The sequence below is a fragment of the Manis pentadactyla genome, chromosome 9 (assembly GCF_030020395.1).
Source record: "Manis pentadactyla isolate mManPen7 chromosome 9, mManPen7.hap1, whole genome shotgun sequence".
NCBI lineage: Eukaryota > Metazoa > Chordata > Mammalia > Pholidota > Manidae > Manis > Manis pentadactyla.
The window spans coordinates 116,042,966-116,065,210 of NC_080027.1; the positions used below are offsets into that span (position 1 = coordinate 116,042,966).

At 37.5% G+C, this 22,245-nt stretch overlaps 1 protein-coding gene and 1 pseudogene across 13 annotated transcripts in view; both read right to left on the minus strand.

Moving 5' to 3' along the window:
* The window catches only part of RPS6KC1 (ribosomal protein S6 kinase C1), a 307,376-nt gene that overhangs the window by 116,336 nt on the left and 168,795 nt on the right, over positions 1 to 22,245 (minus strand). For 11 of the 13 annotated variants that reach the window (XM_036912511.2, XM_057507970.1, XM_057507967.1 and 8 more), the window contains 3 exons: positions 17,378 to 17,460; positions 16,252 to 16,347; positions 5,978 to 6,327 (listed from right to left, as the gene is read on the minus strand). In XM_036912511.2, coding sequence (XP_036768406.2) covers positions 6,211 to 6,327; positions 16,252 to 16,347; positions 17,378 to 17,460 — 296 coding nt within the window. In that variant the 3' untranslated portion in view covers positions 5,978 to 6,210. Of the gene's footprint in view, positions 1 to 3,975; positions 4,604 to 5,977; positions 6,328 to 16,251; positions 16,348 to 17,377; positions 17,461 to 22,245 lie in introns of those variants that run through there. The other 2 variants (XR_008999393.1, XM_057507968.1) reach the window with 2 other exon arrangements.
* LOC118925967 (ferritin heavy chain-like) lies at positions 8,677 to 10,515 on the minus strand (annotated as a pseudogene).

Below are 22,245 nucleotides of genomic sequence, written 5' to 3' on the forward strand. Positions count from 1 at the left end.
AGGAGTGCCACAATATGATGACAGTCAGGACCCAAGAGTTTTAAGCTCTGAATAATATTATCATCAACCAGTGGGAGAAGGTGTATCAGCTGATTGTCTCTCTGGTGATTCCTGGGGGGTGATTTTACAAACACCGAATCTATGATCTCCTAGTATAACTGGCTTCAGGAAAAAAGGAAAGCAATTATTGATGGAAACTCTACTCGTACACAGAGACATGGACAAGAGGATGATCACACACCCCTCCTTTTTATTCCACACCTTAACTCAGACTTTCTCTCTTGCCCGACGTCTGCAGTAACTCCTAACCCATCTCTCTGCCTGTAATGACTCTCTTCCCAATTTATTCTCCATTCTAATCCTAAAATTATCATCTACAGCAGGATGCACAATGTCAGTTAAGAATCCTCACCAGTTTCCTACAGCCTAGAGAATGAAATCCAAATGCCTCAGCAAGGCACTTAATCTGGCCCCAACCAACCATCCAGATTCACGTTCCTATAAACCAGCCAAAACAGAAATATGCACAGGTTTACATTTTCCCAAACCCCTGTCTCGGTACACAACTGTTTTTTGGGTTTCGGGTTTTTTTGTTCCCCTGGAAACTTTCCTTCTCCCAAAACAAAATCCTTAAAAGAAAAGTCCTTATGTTTAAAAATACTGTTCATACTTGAAGGTGCTGTTCCGACACAGGCTGCTTTCCCACAGCTTCTCAGATCTCTCCTTTGTACGCTCACCATACTGTGCGTGAACCTCAGAACACTTAAAACATTCTGCCCTACTTATCATGTATGCTTTCTTCCCACAGGGTTTTTATAAGGTCCTTGAAGATAGTCACCATGTCTTTTGTTCCGTGACCAAGAAGTACACAACAGGGGAGGGGAGCAGATGAAGAGAAGATAGAGAGGAAGAAGAGAAGAAGTGAGAAAACAATAGGAGAGCATGATGAGGGGACAGCTCAGTTTTAAAGATTCTTAGTCATTCAGAATCCTTTTGCTGAAGACAAAGCCTTCAAACATGCAGCACATTGTCCTTCCAAAACAATCAGACACTGAGTAGCCGTACATATTTTTTTTTGTTTTGCCAACACTACACCTTCCTTTCTTCTTGTTTTCTATCCATGCTGCTATTGAGTCAGTTTTACGTGTATCTCATCTCCCACCTGATAAGCACAACGGCCCACGGCAGTCAGTACTTCGGCATTAAAAGAGACTCAAATCTCTCCCCACTGGTCTACCCCTTTGACATTTGCCCCTTTCCGTGGGGTTGGTCCAACTCCTGCCTTGTGGATCACCTTTAGAAGGAATCTGATCAATATTAGGAGAGTTACCTCCAATATGAAATTTTTTTTGAGTATTTACAAAAGAAGGATGCCAGCAACTCTAGTATGACCAAAAGCTGGGTCATCTGTCATTCTTCCTTACCACGATCAGTAAAAGGTATTCCCATCCAAAAGAAATCTCAGCGGCTCTTCACAGACACTCATGCCCTCCTCCTTTGCTACCAGCACCCGCCAGCTGTCTTCAAGCAGATGGAGACAGAGCTGACTCCGGTAAGCATGGCACTCAATCCCTTCCAAAAAGAGAGCGGAACATCTCTTTTCCTGAGGTAATAGGAATAGTTTCAGTTTCTGCCTAACTCTTCCTGGGGGAAAAACAAAGAATTGCACTTGAAACTAGCTCAACAAAGCAGGCTCCCTATCGCTCCAGAGACCTGGGCCGCCGCACCTCAAGTGCCTTGCTTCATTTCCCTAGAGCACGTCACTCAAGTCACCTTCTCTCTTGTATCTCCACAAGTTTCTTCTGCCTCTGTTTCTCTGAGATGAGATACCTGGATCAAGGGAGGAGGCCACGTGATAGACACAAAAACTGCAAAGCCGTACTATCTATGTACCACCACTATCGTCAATCTTCCAAAAAGGGAGCTTGTTCTCCCGTCTCCCATTTACTTTCCTTGAGAGAGTAAGTGATGCCGAGTCACAAAATCTGTAGTATTCTGCTCCCCATTTCTCTACTATAAATTATGTTTACAGTTTATTAAGAAACAGCTGACTTCAGTTTTTGCCATTTAGTTAACCCTTCAACATAAGGACAATATGAAATCCTTAAAATGAGCTGAATAGACATCAAATACTCAGAAGTCCAAATTACCTAGATTGGTAGAGGTCAATGTTCTGCATTAAATAGGAACAGAAAGTATCAATTTTGTGCTCTGACTATGCATGCCGAATAGCTGAGTAAAATAAGCAAATAAAATATGATAGATGAGGGCACCTGGGGTAGGAATACCACCCCAGTTACTGAGGAAGGTCTAGGAGTGAGCAAATTAGGTGTGTCCTGACCCCCTTTCAACTCTATGTACTTCTATTTGGACCTTTAACTCTCCTTCTCCACTGTGGAGCTGACTGAGAAATAACCTTTAAATATTTCATTCTATTTATAATTTTTATAGCCACATAGCCACTAAGCACATGCTTCTGAATGGGTATTTACCAGAAAAATAATTATAAGAAAACAATGAAGTACCAATTTAAGATTGTCATTACCCTTGTCTTTCTACAATGTTGGTTTATCAAATTAGTTCACTCTAAAAGATGAAGTCCATCATATGCTTACAGGGCTTAAAACTCGGAACAAGTCTAGAATATTGCTACTTGGTTTAGGTTAAAAGGCTAGTTTGTTACATAGGACCAGAACACCACCAAGACCTTCCATTATATTTCACAATCCTCAAAGAGAGAGCTTGAAAGACAGGCTTCATTACCCAGAGCATTTAGATATACCAGAGGTTAAATCAACTACTCTAGGAAGAAAGATAATCCGTTTTATGCCTTGGCCTTTGCTATAAAGTAATCCCTAAGTGAGTCCAATAAAGATGCTATAAGGCCCCTGAGAGGCAAAGAGCCCTTCAGTGCTATCATCTGATTTCTTTCTGTTTGGATTCATATATTATGGCAAGTGAATTCAACCAAGGCACACAACATGAAGGGTCCTAATATACTGTTATTGGTCATAACATGAATATTATTAATAAATTTTATACTGTTCAGTATATACATGATATGAAAGCAAAACTCAATCTTGGTTCAGAATGACACTGATATAAGACAGAAGAAGCCAGAGGGTCAAAACATAACAGGAATAGGAGCTGCTAAAAAGTGTTCAAAAGACAGGTTTAAATATGCTATCAAGAGTTCAGTTACTATAACAAATGAGTAAAAAGGCCTATATCTCAAAAAATATTACCTTACATCATAGTAAAGTTGCTAAAAGGATGGCATTCTTTTATACTCTTAGGGAGTTTAACATCTGTAAAATAGAAATGGTAGACTTTCATATCATAAGATAGGTCGCACTACACAATAAAATGATTGGCAACTTGTTGGAAAAACTCTCATAAAGAGCACGGAAAAACAACAGTCAATGACATTGGTAATTTCACATAAAATATAAAATCAAATGAGAGCAGGGACTCAAACAGATGTTTGTACATCAATGTTCATAACAACACTATTCACAACAGCCAGAAGGTAGACCCAAATGTCCACTGACAGATAAATGACTAAGCAAAATGTGGTATATACATACAATGGAATATTATTCAGTCTTAAAAAGGAGTGAAATTCTGGTATATGCCACAGCTGGATGAACCTTAAAACATTATGCTAAGTGAAATAAGCTGGAAACAAAAGAATAGATACTTCATGATTCCACTTCTACAAGAGACCTAGAAGAGTCAAATTCATAGAGGCAGAAAGTAGAATAGTGGTTACTTGGGGGCCAGAGGAATGGGAGGTTGTTTAATGGGTACAGAGTTTCAGTTTGGGATGATGAAGTTCTGAGATGCATAGTGGTGAAGGTTCAATAAAAATACAAATGTACTTAATGCCACTAAATTGTATACTTAAAAGTGGTTAAAATGGTAAATTCATGTTATGTATATTTTACCACAATAAAAAAATCAAATAAGAAATACTAAGTGGCAAGTTCCTTTATGATTTTGACCCACATGACATATGCTCAAAACAGACCAACGAAAGTATCACCCACAGCATTAGCTATACTAACGTTTCTAATATACGTCATCAAATAAAAGCAGACCTCAGCTCATTACCCCAAAGCCATTTATCCTGTGTGTTGATTACTAAAATAATTCATGTCCACCATGATTGTGAAGGATGTACTTAAATGAAGAGCAAATTCCAATCAAACATACAAAGAGAGAGAAAAATTGAAACAATGGAATTATGTCAACACATTGAAACAGCAACCATCTGTTGACATTACTGTCCTCTGAATCCAAGGGATCTGAATCATGTGGTAAGGTTAGGAGCTTCACCTTCGTTGTGAAGTCCTGCTTTCATGTCAAAGGGCACTTCTGGAAGGAAGCTCTGTAACAGCCAGTTCTAAGTACTTACAGATTTCCTACTAGTCCTACACAGGAAGTCATTCTTGTGTCTCACCTGCATGAGTTCCTGTTATGCGGCCAGAGGGCTAGTAAGCTGAAATCCAGTTCCAGGGAGTGATGTCAACTTGATTGAGCTATGATCCTGGTGACCTGCTCCCCATCCTGGTGTTGTTACAGTCCTTCAGCTGGGGTTCAGCTTACAAGGGGACCAAAAGGAAAAAGGGGGAGTAAGACAGTAGAAAAGGGAAAAATGCTTACACATTTCCTTTGTTTCACTAAAGCATTTTCAGCTTCCATTTAATTTGATGGGTGGGCCTGGCTGATGGCAAATGAAAGCTGTACAGATGCTCTTGGAGTAGAAATGGGCTCTCACACACATCTCAAAAATACAAAGGATTAAAGCAGACAGAAACTTTCATTATTTCTGGTAGATCCTAACTTGCAAATCATGACTTGCTCTTTCTTCTTTGGATAAAGTTTAAAAAAAAACAGACGAACACTTTTAAAACATTTGGAAATTATTGTAAACAAAGCATGACTACAAGAGCTATCTTAGCAACACAAATACCAAATACAAAGTCTGGAGATGTGTAAATACTCATGGTCTTTCTATACAATAGATAGTCAAGGAGATAAGGAGGTCAACTCTGAAAATGCCATCGCTAAGTAATGAAGGAGGACTGCCAATCAATTCCATTTAAATGAGATCCTTCGGTTCACAGGATACCAAACCCAAAACTAAAATGAAGTCAAGCATAAGCAGCAGCAGAAATTCCTAACATGACAAAATGAAGAAAGACCTTTCAAAAAGAGAAGTTTAAGCAATTAAATGAAGAGGAAATTTAAATTTTTACCATTTATTTTGCATCATGATTTTAGTCCTTAGGTTGATACAATTGGGGAAAATAAATACTCCCTTCCCTTTCTTGCTGCCTATGTATTAGTGGGAGTAGGAAGAACAGAATATGAAAGAACAGGCAAAGGGTATAGGAGATGGAAAGATGAAGTTGAAGAGAGAGACAATGAGGGTTTATACGAACCCCTCTGTAGGCAGAATAAATCAACAAAGTATAAAGTTGACAATGTTAAGTGTTTTTTTCCCACGTGGACTTCTGCAAGGACAAAACAGTATCAGACTGCAATCAACATACGTTAATTCTATAGCATTGTGGCACAGGTTTCCTATTAGACATGAAGTGTGTATGCTTTTTTTCCACACTTTTTATTCCCCACAGATGACATTGTTCATGAAGCACTGTTAGTATATTATTCAGCAAAGATTAATTTGATCATATAAATCAATCTTAGTGAGCAGAAAGCACTGTTAGCTGCCATGTAAAGGTCCTCCTTTCGAGTAACAATTCTACACTTGGAGCCAAAAATCAGGAAGTTCTTGAAGGGCACTTGTCCGTCAGCTGGGTTCACAACTCATCTGCAACACTAAGTGCAGGTAAAGACCACATCTCGGTTAAACGTTAGTGCATAACAGCCCCTTGCCAATGGAGCCAATATCTTGTCCAGACATTAATCATAAAGGAATTCTTCTCTTTCAGTCTTTTTCTTCCCGCAGGTAAAGACCACATCTCGGTTAAACGTTAGTGCATAACAGCCCCTTGCCAATGGAGCCAATATCTTGTCCAGACATTAATCGTAAAGGAATTCTTCTCTTTCAGTCTTTTTCTTCCCCCATTTCCTCTAAAGGTCTTTATCCCAATGCACTGGTGCTCTTTAAATGGCTGTGCGGCTTCTGTGCCAGAGACGCCCATCACAGAAAAGATCAGAATGTGTGCCATTAATCCTGTACTATGTTCGTCTCATCAGTGCTGCCCAATCCACAGGGGTAAAAAATGGATGAGATTTGATATCTTCAACACCAGCAACTCCAGCACCAAGACGCTCCACAGGGTTGAACTGCAAGAGCTAAAATAGAAGGATTCAGTGAGTGATAGGATCCAACTGCCAAATCAAAGGAAAACAAAAACATATGAAAGGACTTCTAAATTCAACCCCAGGGACAAATGGACTTGATTAATAGGCAAATCACTGCATTTGCTTGAAAAGGAGCTATGTCTAAAACCATCTAGCTGTTGGGGTGGTGGGGGTCTGAGTTTATGGTTTTTCAACTGAAGGGAACATGACTTTGAGTAACTCACTTTGTGTCTCATCCTCAGGAAGTATAATAGGATAGTTATATCTATCAATTTCCTACTCCAAAAGTACTTCATGACATTAATTGGATATTGCAGTAAATTCTGAGAGATCCAGGTACTCCTTTCACGATTAGAAAGTTTGGGAGGCACAGTAAGTCTTCCAACCTCTAGTGAATTATATATGCACTGCAACTAAACTTTCCCTTAAGTGTGAATAAGCTTAATTCATATTCCAAAGTTGCTTTCTTTGGAATAGCTGATTCACATAATTCACATTGATCCAATGAGTGAAATGTGTTTTGACTTTTTCAATAATAGAAATATGTATAAAAAATTAAGAAAAGTGTAGAATAATAGAAGAGACATATATCTAATTATAGTAGATTCTGGGCATGCTCAAAGAATGTCTTGACATAGTCCTGCATCCTCAAATTTGTGTTTTAACAGCTTCTCTGAGGGATAATTTATACAGCATAAAATGTATCTATTTTAAGTGTACAACTCAATGATTCTTAGTAAATTTAAAGAGTTGTACCATCATCAATACAATACAGTTTTAGAATCCTTTGATCACCCTAAAAAGTTTCTTCATGGTTTTTGCAGTTAATCCTTACCTCCATCCCCAGTTCTAGGCAACCACTGATCTGCTTTCTCTATATACAAACTTGTCCTTTCTGTACATTTCATATAAAAAGGATCATAAAATAAGATGTCTTTTGCAGTGCCTTCCTTCACGGTAGCATAATGTTTTTAGATTCACACATGGTGTAGCAGGTGTCAACAATCCCTTCCTTTTTATTTCTAAGCAGTATTCCACTGCTTGGATATAACACATTTTGTTAATCTATTCACCAGTTAATAGACAGGTGGACTTTCCAAGCTGAGGCTATAATGAATAATATTGCTACTAACATTTGCATATATGTCTTTGTGAGGACATATGTTTCATTTTTTTAAGGACATTCCTAGAAGTACAATTGCTGGGTCATGTTTTAAGTTTTTAGTTAGCTTTTTAAGAAACTGCCCAACTTTTCTAATGCCATTATACATTCCCACCAGCAATGTGTAAGGGTTCCAGTTTCTCTACATCCTCATCAACACTTGATACTGTCTATCTTTTTTATTACAGCCCTTCTACTGGGTAGTAGTGGTTTTTCATTGTGGTTTCAACTTATATTTCCTAAATAAAGACAGTGAGCATTTTTTCATGTCCTTATTAGCCATTTATACAGCTTTCCTGGTGAATCTTTGCCCATTTTTATACTGAGTTGTCCACTTTTTGAGTATAAGAGTTCTTTACATATCCTGAATACAAGTCCTTTATCAGTTACATAACTTGCAAATATTTTCTCCCAGTCTGTGGTTTGTCTTTCATTTTCTTACTGATGTCTTTGAAGTGTAAAAGTTTTAATTTTGATGAAGTGCATGTTACTGACTTTTTCCTTTTATAGATCACTGTTGTTGGTTTTGGTGTCACATCTAATAACTCCTTGCCTAACCAAAAGTCATGAAGACTTTCTCCAATGTCTTCTTCTACAATTTTTGTAGTTTTTACCTCTCATTATAGGTCTATGAGGTATTTTGAGTTAATTTTTTGGCATACAGTATGAAGTAATGGTCTTAGTTCGTTTTGGTTGTAGCATATATTTTATTTTCCCATCACCATTTGTTGAAAAGGCTATTTTTTCACCATCAATTTATCTTGGCACCTTTTTAAAAATCAATTGACCATAAATATGAGGGTTTACTTCCAGACTCTCAATTCCACTCTATTGATAGACACTTACCTATTTTTGCTCTAATGACAGAGTACCCAAGTAATTCCTGTGGATTTAAAACTAAGTGTGGAAATCAGGTAGTATCAGTACTCCAACTTTGTTCTCTTTCAAAATTGTTATGGATAATCTAGGTTCCCTGCCTTTTCATATACATTTTGGAGTCAACAAACAGTTTCCCAATTTTGCTGCTTTTCAAAGAACGTACTTGTGATTTCTTTGATTTTTCTCTTTTTTATTTCACTGATTTCTGCTTCCTTTCTTCTGCTTGCTTTGGATTTACTTTCCTTTTTGTAGTTTTTCTTGTTTCCTAAGATGCTCAGTAGGATTTTTGAGACTTTTCTTCTTTTCTGATATAAGTATTTAAAGCTATAAATTTTCCTCAAGAACTGATTTAGCTGCATCATATAAATTTTGACATGTAGTATGTTTGTTTTCATTCCATTAAAAAACATTTTCTAGCTTCTCGTGGGATTTCTTCTTTAACTCATCATTTGTTGAAAAGGCTATTTTTTCACCATCAATTTATCTCGGCACCTTTTGAAAAATCAATTTTTATTTAGAAGTGTGTTATTTATTTTATCTTGGGGAGTATCAAATTTCTTTATTTGAAGGGATGGCACAAATGAAAGAACTTAAGTAGATATTTTAGAACAACTTATAAAAAGGTAAAAGTAACCCCAGCATGCAGGCACTGCTTTGGTGACCAGGGAAGCCACCCTTGTGGCTATGGGAAACCAGCCTACGGCTCAGCTCTCATTATCACTGACTCCCACAGTATGCTTGTTGAAGAAATACTCTGCCATGCCAGACTTAAGGGCCCCCATTCTGTACAAGTTGGTTATGTGATCATGCAGTTCTTTGATGGATTTCACCTGCTTAGTCAGGTAATGAGTCTCAATGAAGTCATCAAATGGGGACCATTTTAGAGAGTGGCCAGTTTGTACAGTTCCAGTAGTGACTGATGCATGCTTTTTTCAAGTGTAATGCATACTGTATTGCATTCAGTCCATTCTCCCAGTCATCATGGTCTGGTTTCTTGATCTCCTAAAGTAAGATTCGGCCATCTCATTGGTTCTGCTGTTTTATCAGTTTCTCAGCATATTTCCTCATGAGATTGGAGAACAAAATATCTGGCAAAGTTCTTCAAAGTCACATCATCACAGTCAAAAGTAATAAGACATGGACAGGTAGATGTAGGAGACACAGAACTTAAGGTTGACCTCTCACTTGATGGTGGCCTCCAAGCCCTGGTGGTAGTTGCGGTGCACCTACAAGGGGGACAAGGTCGTGCTGGTAGGCTCCTGAAGAGAGGTGGGTGCAGCCTTGGGGAGCAGGGAGTTTACACGGGGGGAGGCTGGCCGAGGAGGCAGAGCTACAAGCGAGGAGACAGAGGGCTGGCTCTCAGGGGCCAGTCAGGGTAGGGGACCAGCACCAGGTTTCATCCAAGCACTGCTGGAGCAGGAAACCACAGCGACTCAGAGAAGACTGTCAAATGTGTTGTTTATTTGTGGATTCACCAGCTCTCTTTCTGTTGATGATTTCTAATTAAATTGTTACGGTCAGAGTATGTTATATGATTTCAATTCTTTTAAATATTGAAACTTGTTTTATGACATAGCATATGATTTATCTTGGACAATGTTCCATGTGCACATGATAAGAATGTATTCTGTAATCACTTAGAGTCGTTTGGCAATGTATAAGTCTTCTCTATATCCTTGCTGATTTTCTATTGATTATCAAGAATGGGGTTTTGAAACATCCGTTTATTATTATTCGATTGTCTCTTTTTCCCTCCATTCTGATTTTGCTTCACGTTTTGAGTCTATTACAGTATATACCTTTATAACTCCTATAAATATGTAATGCTTATTCTTATATTCTAAGTATATATATAATTCTTATATATTTCCATGTATTGACCTTTCTATCATTATGAAACATCTGCCTTAAGTCTCTAGTAAGTCTCTTGTCTTCACATCTGTTTTGTCTGGTATTTAATACAGTGACTCTGGCTCTCTTATGGTTACTGTTTACATGGCTTATCTTTTCCCATCCTTTTTCTTTCAACCTATTTGTGTCTTTGAATTTAAGGTGTCTCTCATATATAGAAAATAGTTGGATCTTACTTTTTTATCCAGTTTAATAATCTCTGCCTTTTGTTTGGCATGTTTAGACATTAATAATGAATGTAATTATTGATATAGTGGGTTTACATTTGCCATTTTGTGATTTCTTTTCTACATCGACCGGGTTTATTTGTTCCTCTCAATTTTCTTTTACCATTTTTTTAATGGTTGCTGTAAAGATTACAGTATGCGTCTTAATTTACTTCAAGTTAACATAAACATAATTCCTGTGAAATGCAGAACTTTTGTTCCACTACAGCTCCATTCCTTCTGCCCTCCTTTGCCTATTATTATGTGGTATGTTATATGTTACATCTATGTGTATGATAAACCCAAGAGCACAGTGTTGTAATTAATGCTTCATATACTCATGTCTTCTAAAAGAAGTTGAGAAGAGAAATGAGAAAAGAGATATTTAGTCTTTTCTATTAACTCATATTTACCATCCCAGTGATCTTTATTTCCTCCTATGGATTTGAGTTACTGTCTGGTGTCATTTCCTCTCAGTCTAAAGGACTTCCTGTATTATTTCTTGTAAGGCAGGTCTGTTAGCAATTAATTTTCTCAGTCTTTATTTGGGACTTTATCTTCATTTTTGAAAGATAATTTTGCTGGATATAGAATTTTTGGTTGATACTGTCAGCACTTTGAATATGGCATTCCATTGTCTTCTGTCTTCTGCTGCTTTTGATATGTCAGACATTAACGTTTCCTTGTGTACAAATGAATGGCTTTTCTTTAGCTGCTTTCAAAATCTTCCTCTTTGTTTCTGTCTTTCAGCACTTTGACTGTAATATGTCTAGGTATGGATTTCTTTGTGTTTTTCTACTTTGAGTCCTTTGAGCTTCTTGGATACGTACCAATGCTTTTCATCAAATTTGGGATGTTTTTCAGCCATTATTTCTTCAAATATTTTTGCTGTCCCTTCCCCTCTTTCTTTCCTTCTGGGACCCCCATTATATGTATATTGGTATATTTGATATTGTCTCTGTAGCCCTTTTCATTTTTCTTCCAATTTTCTTGTCTGTTTCTCAGATAGGATTAATTTCTATGATTCTATCAAGACCTCTGATTCTTCCTTTATCTTTCTCAAATTTGCTGTTGGAATGCTACAATGAATTACTTTCCCCCCATAGTTAATTCTTCATTTCAATTACTGAACTTTTCAACTTGAGAATTTCTTTTTGGCTCTTCCTTTTTTTTTTAATATAATTTCTGTCTCCTTACTGAGAACCTATATTTGTTGGTTTGTTCTTGTTATAGTTTTCTTTAATTTTTTATACTTCGGTTCCTTTAGTTCTTTGAACATTTTTATAATAACCACTTTGAAGTCTTTGTTAAACCCAAATTCTGGGGACACTAAGAGCCAATTTCTACTGACTGCTTTTTTGCCCTTCATATGGGTCATACTTTTTTTTCTGTATCTAATACTATTTTACTGAAAATAGATAGGACACTGGAGTCTGATTTTTTTTTTTCTCCTGTAAAGACTCTTGTCCTTGCTGTTGGTTTGTTTGACCTTCAGTAACATGTTTCAGCTAATCTGTAAATCTACTTCCCCCACCCCACTGGACCAAGCAGCTGTTGATAGCTCTGCTCATTTTTTTTCTTGTTTTTATTTTTAAGTTTGGCTTCATAGGGGTCACCCTGTGTCTGCATAGCTTAGTGGTCACTGGTGACTGAAAAGAGACTGAATTCAAATGCTTCAGCTACTAAAGCTTCTATCCTCTGCCAATGGATGGGAGAACACATTCAAACTGAGACCACCTTCAAGTCTTCCCTAGTTTTTACTTTCCACTGAGATCTTTCCCTGCTCCTATGCACATGCACGCAGCGTCAGGGTTGGTGCTCATGGCCTTCCCTAAACTGGTAGAAACTTCACACCTGACTAGGCAGAGAAGAGAGAATGGGAGCTGCCCCAGGCAAAAATGCCATAGAGCCCCACTGTTCTTTCCCAAACTTCAGCTGTTTATCAAGCATAAACAGTCTCCAGATTGTTGTATCCCTTTGATCAATTTCCAGAACACAGAGGTGGTTGTTTTGCAAATTCTGCCCAACTTCACAATTTCCTTTTTCAAGGAGAGTATTTGCCAACTTCCTCACATGGCCACAGCCATTCGAATATGAGAATATTTCTATAGCAAATAATTTTTCCCATAGAATTTAGCCATCTGCAACTGAAATATTTAAATAATGTCTTTACATTAATTATTCTATACATATAGAAAAATCCCATCATTCAAATTTAATCAAAACTATTTTTTTCTCTAATTTTTAATTTTCTTTCATTCATGATTCATTGATTCAATTATCTGTATGAAAAATATGAATTGATTTCATACTGTGTGCCAGTCCACTACTTTTTTAGACCTTTTTCCCTTGTATCACCAGCTGTTGCCTCACTTTTATATTATAAGCAACTACATTTCATCAAATTACAAATTATCATACGTCATGAACCTTCAATATTGTCCTATCAGTAATAACAATCCAAAACACTTATGTGACATTTATTGTACACCAGGCATTATTCTAAGTGTTTAACATAAGTTAACTCAATTCACCACTCTATAAATAGCTACTATTATTATCTCTATTTTACAGATGAGAAAATAGAGACAAATAAATAACTTGTTTAAGATCATGCAAGTAGTCAGTAGCAAAGACATGATTTGAATTCAGGTACTATGGCTCCACAGTCCATGCCCTTTACTAAAACATTACACTGATTCATGAGTGCATGGTCTGCAAATGCCAATAATCTATTATTTCACTTTGATATTACTAAATCCACCAGGAGAGTGAAGCATATACTTCAAAAGACTATACTCACAGTCTTTTTACTTGAGGTTATTGTACCTAGCATTCAAAATGACTGTTTATTAAAGCTAACTGCTCAAAGAATTATTACATTAGGAGCCGCTAAACTATGTTGAGAAAAGCTATGATAAAACAAACATAAGAATATCCTATATTTATCAAATCCATTTTCAGAATCAGACAATTCATGTCTACTAATTATAGAAGTCAATAGAGCATGTTGACTCAGGAAATATGGAAGCCATCAGACAGTTATATATAAATCTATTCTAAGATTTCTATATATCTAAGATCTCTATATATAAATCTACTAATTTATAACATTAGTAAGAATTAACTATAGCATATTTTTTAATATTTCAGGAAATATAAAAACATGTAAGTTTTCTCTTCTTTGTTACAACTAACTTTTCCACCCCATTCTTCCCAAAACATGACCTTATTAAGAAATTCCAACAAAGGTTCATATTTTGACATTTACTAAAGTCAATTTACTTAGCTAATGGACTCCTCTACAAATTTGCAAGTATAATCTATGGGCAAAAGTAAGATTGTTTTACTCATGACTATCTTGTTTATTATTCTGCCATTTTAAATACTATACTAGGCCTCAAGAGAGATTACACAAAGATTCTATTGCTTAAGAGAATGTCAGCCAATGGTAAATCCAAGATACTCATTATCAACTCCTTTCTCCTAAAAACCAGGCAATACACCAGAGCAATGAAGGCACAAAAATTTGTTTTGAGAGCCTTTTTTCTTACATATCATTCAACTGACAAAGCACCTGTCATAATTAAAGTTACACTGTAAGTATAAACATATATGCTCTGAGGATTTGTAAAATGTAAGTATCTTTTTCTGAAATTTGCATTTGAAATGTAAGTATGTTAAGCGCCAGTCACTTACTGATATAAGTGAACCATAGGTACACTATGGGAGATTATGAAATCTAGGAAGAAAGCAAGGAGCTAAAAGACAAATCTCCCCAAAACAGAATAATTATTTCCATATAAATCATTTTGTGATTTTTTTTAAAAAGACCTTTATGACCTGTGAGGTAGTGGAAGAGGAAAGTCAAAATGACGAATTGCTAATCATGCCAAGAGACCCCTTTTCCCTTTCCTGATGACGTTTCCTCAACATGAGTGGTAGTTTCTCTAGACAGGCCAGTGACAGAATGCAGATTTACTATATAGCCTATACTTATCTGTACTTGGGGATTTAACATACTTAAGTCTACATTCCTTTACAACATAATTTCTAATAAAGATAGGAGCAGCAGGCCTTTATAATTAATGCAGGGAATTATAAATATTTCTTTAAGGTAGAAAAACAAAAATTAGTTGCTAGCCTTCCTTAAATTACTTACCAAAAAAACACTGAATTTACCTTTGGTGTGCCAGAGCAAATAAGATGAAATCAAATGAGTAGCTTCCTTTTTCCCATTAGAATGAAATGTTTTCTGTATCTCTGCATTACCTCCTAACCTTTTGCAAAGTGGTGAGGGTATTCTCATCTCAGTATTTCCAACCTCATTCTTTTCTTTATATTTTACCTACTCTGGGCAAATCAATCATCCTGAAGTACAACTCTGATTCTTTCATACTTCTGCACAAAGACTCCAAATCTTGTTTTCTTTTTAAACAAATTAAATCCTGCCACTCTACCCTGGTGTTCATGATAACAGAACCCCATAAAAGAACCCCAACTTATCTTTCCATACTCATCTATTACTATTACTCAACCCTATATTCATCCCTCCAACTCTAGATAACCATACCTTTGATATTCCAGACTGAATATTTTGGACTCCTTCTTCGTCAAAGCTATTCTTTCACCTGGCTATTCCTCCTCATCTAACCTTGTCATGCCAAAATTCTAAGCCTCCACAAAACTAACAGCCAGAATACAAAAACTTTCCTTATTACTACTACTGCATCAACCAAAATCCCTCCTTATCTTGACTTGCTAATGTATTTTTTCACAGCCTTTATCAATGCATCTGTGATATACTTATTTGTGAGTCTTATCTTTGTAGCTTACAGCAATATGCCTTGCATATATTCGTTGAATGGAATCAAAATCACTTTTCAAGAGAATACTAGATAATTCTCTTCTTAACATTCCCTTCCCCTTTGTTTCTTTTTCTTTTTAAATTTGTTTTCCCTGATGAAAAAAATAATTCATGTTTCATTACATGAACATTTTAGTTCTTGATCTTTTTCAAATAACCTCTCCCTTTATGTTTTTCATAGAAGTATAATGATCCCCAGGCCCAACATTTCTTACTAATTTGCCATGAACCTATCATCCCACAAAGCTGACAATCCTCAGTGTACACACAAAAACCCACTATTCACATCTAGAGCATTTTAAATATGGGGAGCCAATTTAAGAAGCTCACTAGAGTTCCAGGCCTACCTCTGGGATACTGAAGTTTAAAGATCAATAGTCTCTTCTTTCAAAGCCACTGGAAATGCACTAACTGGTACCAGTGCCCAAGTTCAATCAAATGATGAAGGTAGGAGTAATTTAACTTGGCAAAATTTCCTACTACCACTTCTCTCCTAAGCAATGTGAGTAGACCATTCTTAAACTTATAAATATGAATTAAAGACTGAAAACAACCATTCATATTGGGCTACAAAATAGCAAAAACAGAGCAGCTCCAGACAAGCTGAAAGCCTTACTTCAATCTGACACTTACACAAATATGTGTAATCGACTAAACATTAGTCTGGATTAAAAAAAAAAAAAAAAAAACAGTAAGTTTTAACTGTTTTCTCTGACCTTACCAATACATAAATAGGAGCAGAAGCCTAAAGATATACAGTATAAATTATGAATTTGTTATTATTAGTATTGAGTCTTTCTTGCCCAGAAATAATTTCTTAAGGTTTTAGAGCTGTGGGCTCTGCTAATTTGCATGGTTGGTATACTCAGCCAATAGGTCAATTAAATTACCTGTTGAATGAGTGAGCGAGCCTCTTCAGAGACACATTCAGGCATGTTCAAAGTGGTGTGAGTATTTATTCCTGCTGGATGGCACTCAACCAGAGTCTGAAACGATCAGTTACATACATTTCTTATCCCAAATAACATCACATTCTGTTCGGTCACAAGATTTACGAACAAGTACAGAGAGCTCAACAACCACCTTAACTGGAGTGTAGTGACCCACCCAGTGCCACCTAAGCAAATTAGGATAAGGGTTATGAGCTTACAGAACATCTAACTGAATTGAAGGCAATTGACAGAATCACATCAGAAGTTTAGGCCACTTACCCTTTAACCTTAGTTCGAGAATAGCTCACAATAGAAAAGTTTGCATTGCACACAGAAACTAAAAAGGGACTTGGTATCTCTGAAATTTTGTAATGTTCTTAAAAACCTTTAAAATTTAGAACTTGTTAATAATAATACTTTATGTATATACAGCACTTTATGGTTTAAGGGTAAGTATAAGTGATTTGTAAATTCCACAACAATCTTAGAACTGCAGTATTATCTACATATTTAAGATAGATGACTACTTCCAAAAGTATGACTGTTCATTTCCTGTTTTCTTCCCAGGAGGCAATCTGCACAATACTCTACTAAAGTCCATTAACCTCACACATCTTACTTAAAAGTTATCAATCAGAGAGAGTATAAATTCTGTCCTTAAGCTAGAAGAGATAGGAAAAATGTACAGTATTGGGAAAAAAGATAACATTACCTTTAATATCTACAGTAATTTTCTAAAATGAGAATTCCAGACAAGATGTTTAAATAAAACATCCAAAGAATTATAAAACATTCTTACATGAACCTTATAGATTTAATGCTGCTTGTTTAATGTTTAATGTGGCTGCTAACATTGTGACATAACGATTTTTCCATCAATTGATTCAAAGCAAGACAATTCTACTTTTTAAAAATCTGGAACCTTGATAAACTTGCATTTTTCTGCCCTTTTATTTCTTTCTGGTATCAAAGATTTTCTTACTGAGTCCCTGATCTAAAAACTGAAGGCAAAGGCTAAACGTTCTCAATTTGAAATCAAGGGAGCATCTGAGCAGACTTATTAAACATCCAGGTCACTGCTTACCTTGCCAGTGAGAAGTTCAAAGAGGACAGCGCCCAGACTCCACCAATCACAGGCTTCAGTTTCTTCCGTGATTGCTCCAACCTCTAAACACACCAAAAAAGGTTGATATTAAAATTCCAAAGGTCAATTAAACTTTCAAAATTAACATGTATTAGCAAGGTGACCTTTTTAATGCTGAGAGAGCATATACTAAATACTACTGGGCTTTCAAAATTCCTGAAAGTTACGTATCCTTTTGGTCACCTACTGTGGTGGCATTTTTTTTTTTGACGCAGTCATACATTAAACGGAGACATTTGTTCTTTAGTTGATAGAGGGACACCTTCAAGATGCTATACTTAAAAGTTGAATCAGCATTTTGCTTAATTTTTCAAATCTGAGAAAATATAGCCAAGTCTACCTTAGGGGCCATTTTTTGTTTTAGAAATAAAGACTTTAGGTTTAAAAGGAACTTCAAAATTTATTTAAACCAGTATTAATTATCCTTTTAAAGATTCAAAACCAGAGAGGTAAAATGCTTTGTCCATTGTCATACGGTAGATCTGTTGCAGTTTATAGATCTAGTTTATCATATCATCCCTCTCCTATATAACCAACTGTTTTCAACTAAAGAAGCATGTGAAATGCAGATTTACCCATTTTGTTATTTTAAAGCACAGATAGATATGCTGCTTTAAGCCACAACTGAGACTACTGGCTAAGACAAGGGCTTTTAGAACACCTACAAATTACAGTTCTATCTGTGCTATCCTGATCTCTCACCAGCCCAAGTTCCTGAAATTAATATGAGTTTTCGGATGTCTTCTTTGAATTTCTCCACAAATCAGCAACAATTCCCTATTTCACCATTTCTGAGCCTTTCAGCCCTTAATTCATGTTTGATATCTTCTTGCCCTTTCCTAATGACACCCAACTAGTCATAAGCCTTGTCAATATCTGCTCTTTCGTTTCCACTTGACTGACAAAACGTATTTACCATGTGATTGCAGGTAACCCTCCACTGCTAACAATACCACTCAGAAGTTTCTAAGTAGTTATGGTGGAACTTGGAAAACAAGAACCAGAAGTGATACTTGGGTGCCCCGCCCTTTAGCCCATACTTAGTAAACCCACAAGAACCAAAAAACTCAAGAGCCTGAACCTTACGTCTCAAAGCAAAAGTTATGTGGACCAGAGAAAGAACAAAAGGCCATTCCTACGCAAAGCACTGGAAGGACTCCGTTTCAGCAACCACCCTCCACACCCCTCCACCCATCCTCTTCTTCTGGATTTCAAATGGCTTAGGTGGAAGTCCACCCCTTCACCACAGCCCCTACCCAGCCTTCCTCTCCCTAATGAACTTCGGGCCCAAAGCATATCCTCCCTTCTCTAACTAGGTGCTCTAAGCTAGGTGGTAAAAGGAAAACAAAAATGTTTAATTACTGTGTGAATGACAAGTCTCTTAGTCCTCCTAGAGCCACCTAAGTTCATAAAACAGCAGCTCTGAAAAACTGAGAACCACCTATCTAACAGAGGTCTAATAACATACACTGCGGCACATCAGTGCGCTACACTACTACTACATGAGCATTTAAAATAGTATATTCATGCAACATTTAAGTATATAAGTAAAGCTAGATATATTAAATTAAAAAAATAAGCTATAGACACTAGATCTGAAATTCTTAAAGTAGTATTTAAAAAAACACTGCTGAGAAACTATGACAAAATGTTTTAGGGATTAGCCTCCAGGGTGGTACCATTTTTATTTTCATTTGTATACTTATTAACCTACTACAAGAGTATCTACGTGGTACTATTTTTAATGTACAGAAAGGTGACATGAAAACAAGACTCAGGCCCATTGGAGCAGGAAGATGAAACTATGTGGGCCAATCCTCCCTAAGAATCGGTATGCCTACGCAGTTGCCTTGCAACTTGAATGTATCACATATTAGAGCAAAGGACTAGGAAGCAGGAGTCCTGGGTTGAGAGCCATGAGGAATTAATTTGATCTCAGCCATAACATGATGGTTAGATAGAAAGGCTTCTAGGTTAAAGTTAGCTTAAATTCTCGTTTTGATACTCGAGGACTTCCTGAAACACTGATTGTCTTGGAGGCCAGTTCCTTGGGAATTCTTAGGCTACCCCTCCCAACTTCAAATACACTGGACCCACCCCGTTCCACCTTCCTCACAGAGAGCCACTCTCCCCTTCAGAAGGGTGCTCTAGAAACTTTAGAAAGGCTGCATTTTCTTAGAAACTTTAGAAAAGTAAAATAAATTTACCACAGTCCTGTTTTTAGGCAGAAAGACAGATATGAGCAGGATGACAGATATGAGAGGATGGAGCCCACCAAGAACCGAGGGAGTTAACCAGATTAAGCCTGAGAGCTGGAAGGACTCATGCCCTTGGTAGTGTGAGTTCATTCCACAGGCTCTGAATCTGGGCTGACCTGGAGACTTGCTCCAGCTAAAGCAGGTGAGTTGGGCAGAGACATGCGACAAGCATCACGCTTAAGTTTCCTTAAAAATGCCGAGATTAGCATAATAAGAACAGGAGAGACCTATCTTTAAGGCTAAGTTTCCACTTTTGAAAGAGTGGGAAGTTAGATTCTTTGGTAATCAGCCAAGAACTTATCTTAAGACAAGGCAAGGTGTTCCCAGTACTTGGGAGTGGCTACTACCTCAGAGAGAAACAAAAGGCTTGGCCTGCAGAATTACCTAGAGGACTAGCTACAGACAGTGACATATTGTCTCTCACCAGAGATAGGATCATGAGATGAGACCACCTGACAAGCCCACACCCCCCGACCCTCCACCTTTGCCCCATTTTTGAAAGCCTTAAAAGAAGAATCCCAGCCTTTGGGTGAGCCTCCTCCTCTCTGAAGTTGCCCGCACTCCCCTTTCTTGGAGTGTGTATTTCAAAAGACTTTTTACTGCTCAACTTACTACCCTTGGTCTCTGTGCTCTTGCAGTGGTGTCTCTGTCACTTCGCCATTCCGTTCCATTTTCTGGACTTCAAGCACAAATCTTCATTCTCTCTGTCCTACTCCAAAAAGCAAGTAAACCTGCCTTTATCTACTTTGACTCTAGCCCATTCCTCCCTTAGAGTATATTCAAATGGAACTTTCTTCCTGCTTCACCGTGTCTCTGCCCTTCAGTTCTTTCTGGTGGAGGGGACAGGAACCGAGAACAACCTCAGCCCCCCAACCATCATCACATAGAACCTTCGGCACATTTCCAGGCTAAAGCTGGCAATGGATTACATCATTTCCCTGTTCAAAATTCTGAAATGGCTTCTCAGTGACCATTAAATAACATTCCGATGTCTTGCTTAATCAGGCATCCATATGAGGTCTCAACCTACCGGATTCAATCAACCAACCTACACAAGTAGCACAAACTAGGCACAATGCTAGTACGATTCTTCTACAGAACTCTTAGCTGGCCACGCTGCTAAATCACGTGAAACTAAAATCAGTTTTCCCGCTAGCATAGCTAATGGTTTTATTGTTCAAATCTTTTGCTCAAGAATTTAAAGTATTCCATTTTCATCATATAGCCAGTAGTATTTCTTAATTTTTATAAAGGTGGTACCTATTCAAAGCTCAAGACCCACAATTACTGATCAGCCATCTGTTTTCAATGTGCCATCAACAGGTCTCTTTCTGTGTACACACATTTTGCTTTGTGCATAGTGGGCACAGGCTGCAGCAATGAGAGTCACAATAAAAGAGCAGCTAACTTCTATTGACTGATACTATATGTAAGGAACTGTGTTTCACATTTTACATCAATTATTCAAAATTTCCAAGCAACCTATGGAGAACTTATTTGGATAGGGTGACTTGGGAGGAGAAAGCATATTGTATTTGTGTGTCCAGGGGAAGAGGACCGTCTGACCCAGCCAGCTCAGGGAAAAGTTATGAAAATTAATGAGATGGTTGGTCTAACAACATGCTGTCAGGAGCACTAATCTAGAGCCACACCCCAAGTCTCTGCTTGGTAAGGTTTTCGGTTAGAATTGAGCAGAGGGCTGCTGAGATAAGCCTATGTAATGTAATCAGTGGCTAACATAATTTATAAAGGTACCTTTTAAATCCAAAGTGCCATCACCAGTGTAGCCTAGACCATCAGAAGCCTCATGTTCTGCCTGGTTCCCACTTCACAGCTGGGAACGTGCACTGGGTAAAATGTGTCACCATGTGTGCATGGGGGGTGGGAGGTGGGGGGTGATTCTTGAAGCTACCAGATAAGCACAGTGCATCTTCCCGATGCTCAAAGGTTTTGATATGTGTGGGAGGGGGTGGGATATTGTTTACTATTAAAAGGAACACAGATCTACTATAGAACAGAATATAAAGTTTGCATGGATTTGGAAAATAAAAAGAGTTCAAAGAAACTTCATATCACATTTCAGTAGCCCCTGGACTACCCTTTTCCTATTACTCCACAGTTATAGTACTTGGGCAGAAAAGTTTGAGGCACTTCAAGAGACAGACAAGGTGTATTCCTGTATTGATTTCTGTGAACTCGTTCAACTAAGGAGTCTGAAAGCTAGGCTCATTAGTTTTATGCTGCTTTGAAATCCCCTGCAACTTTCTGACAGAGTCCTTAGCAGGTAGATAATGACCCACACACTACTGCAGATGTGGGTCACGGGTGTCTGTTGAGTCCCAACCTGACCATGAGGCCACACAGACAGCAGCAAGAGGCCCAAGTAGGCCCTACTGCCAATCTCCTTCCCGTTCGGCAGCTGGCTCACTACCCAGGCCAGGGTGCCACTGCGGCCGTGACCGCTGGTGACGCTCTAGCACTGCCCATCTTAGGCTACTTCTTTCCCTCCCCATTTCTTTTTCCATCCTCCCTTGCCTGTTTCTTTTCCTT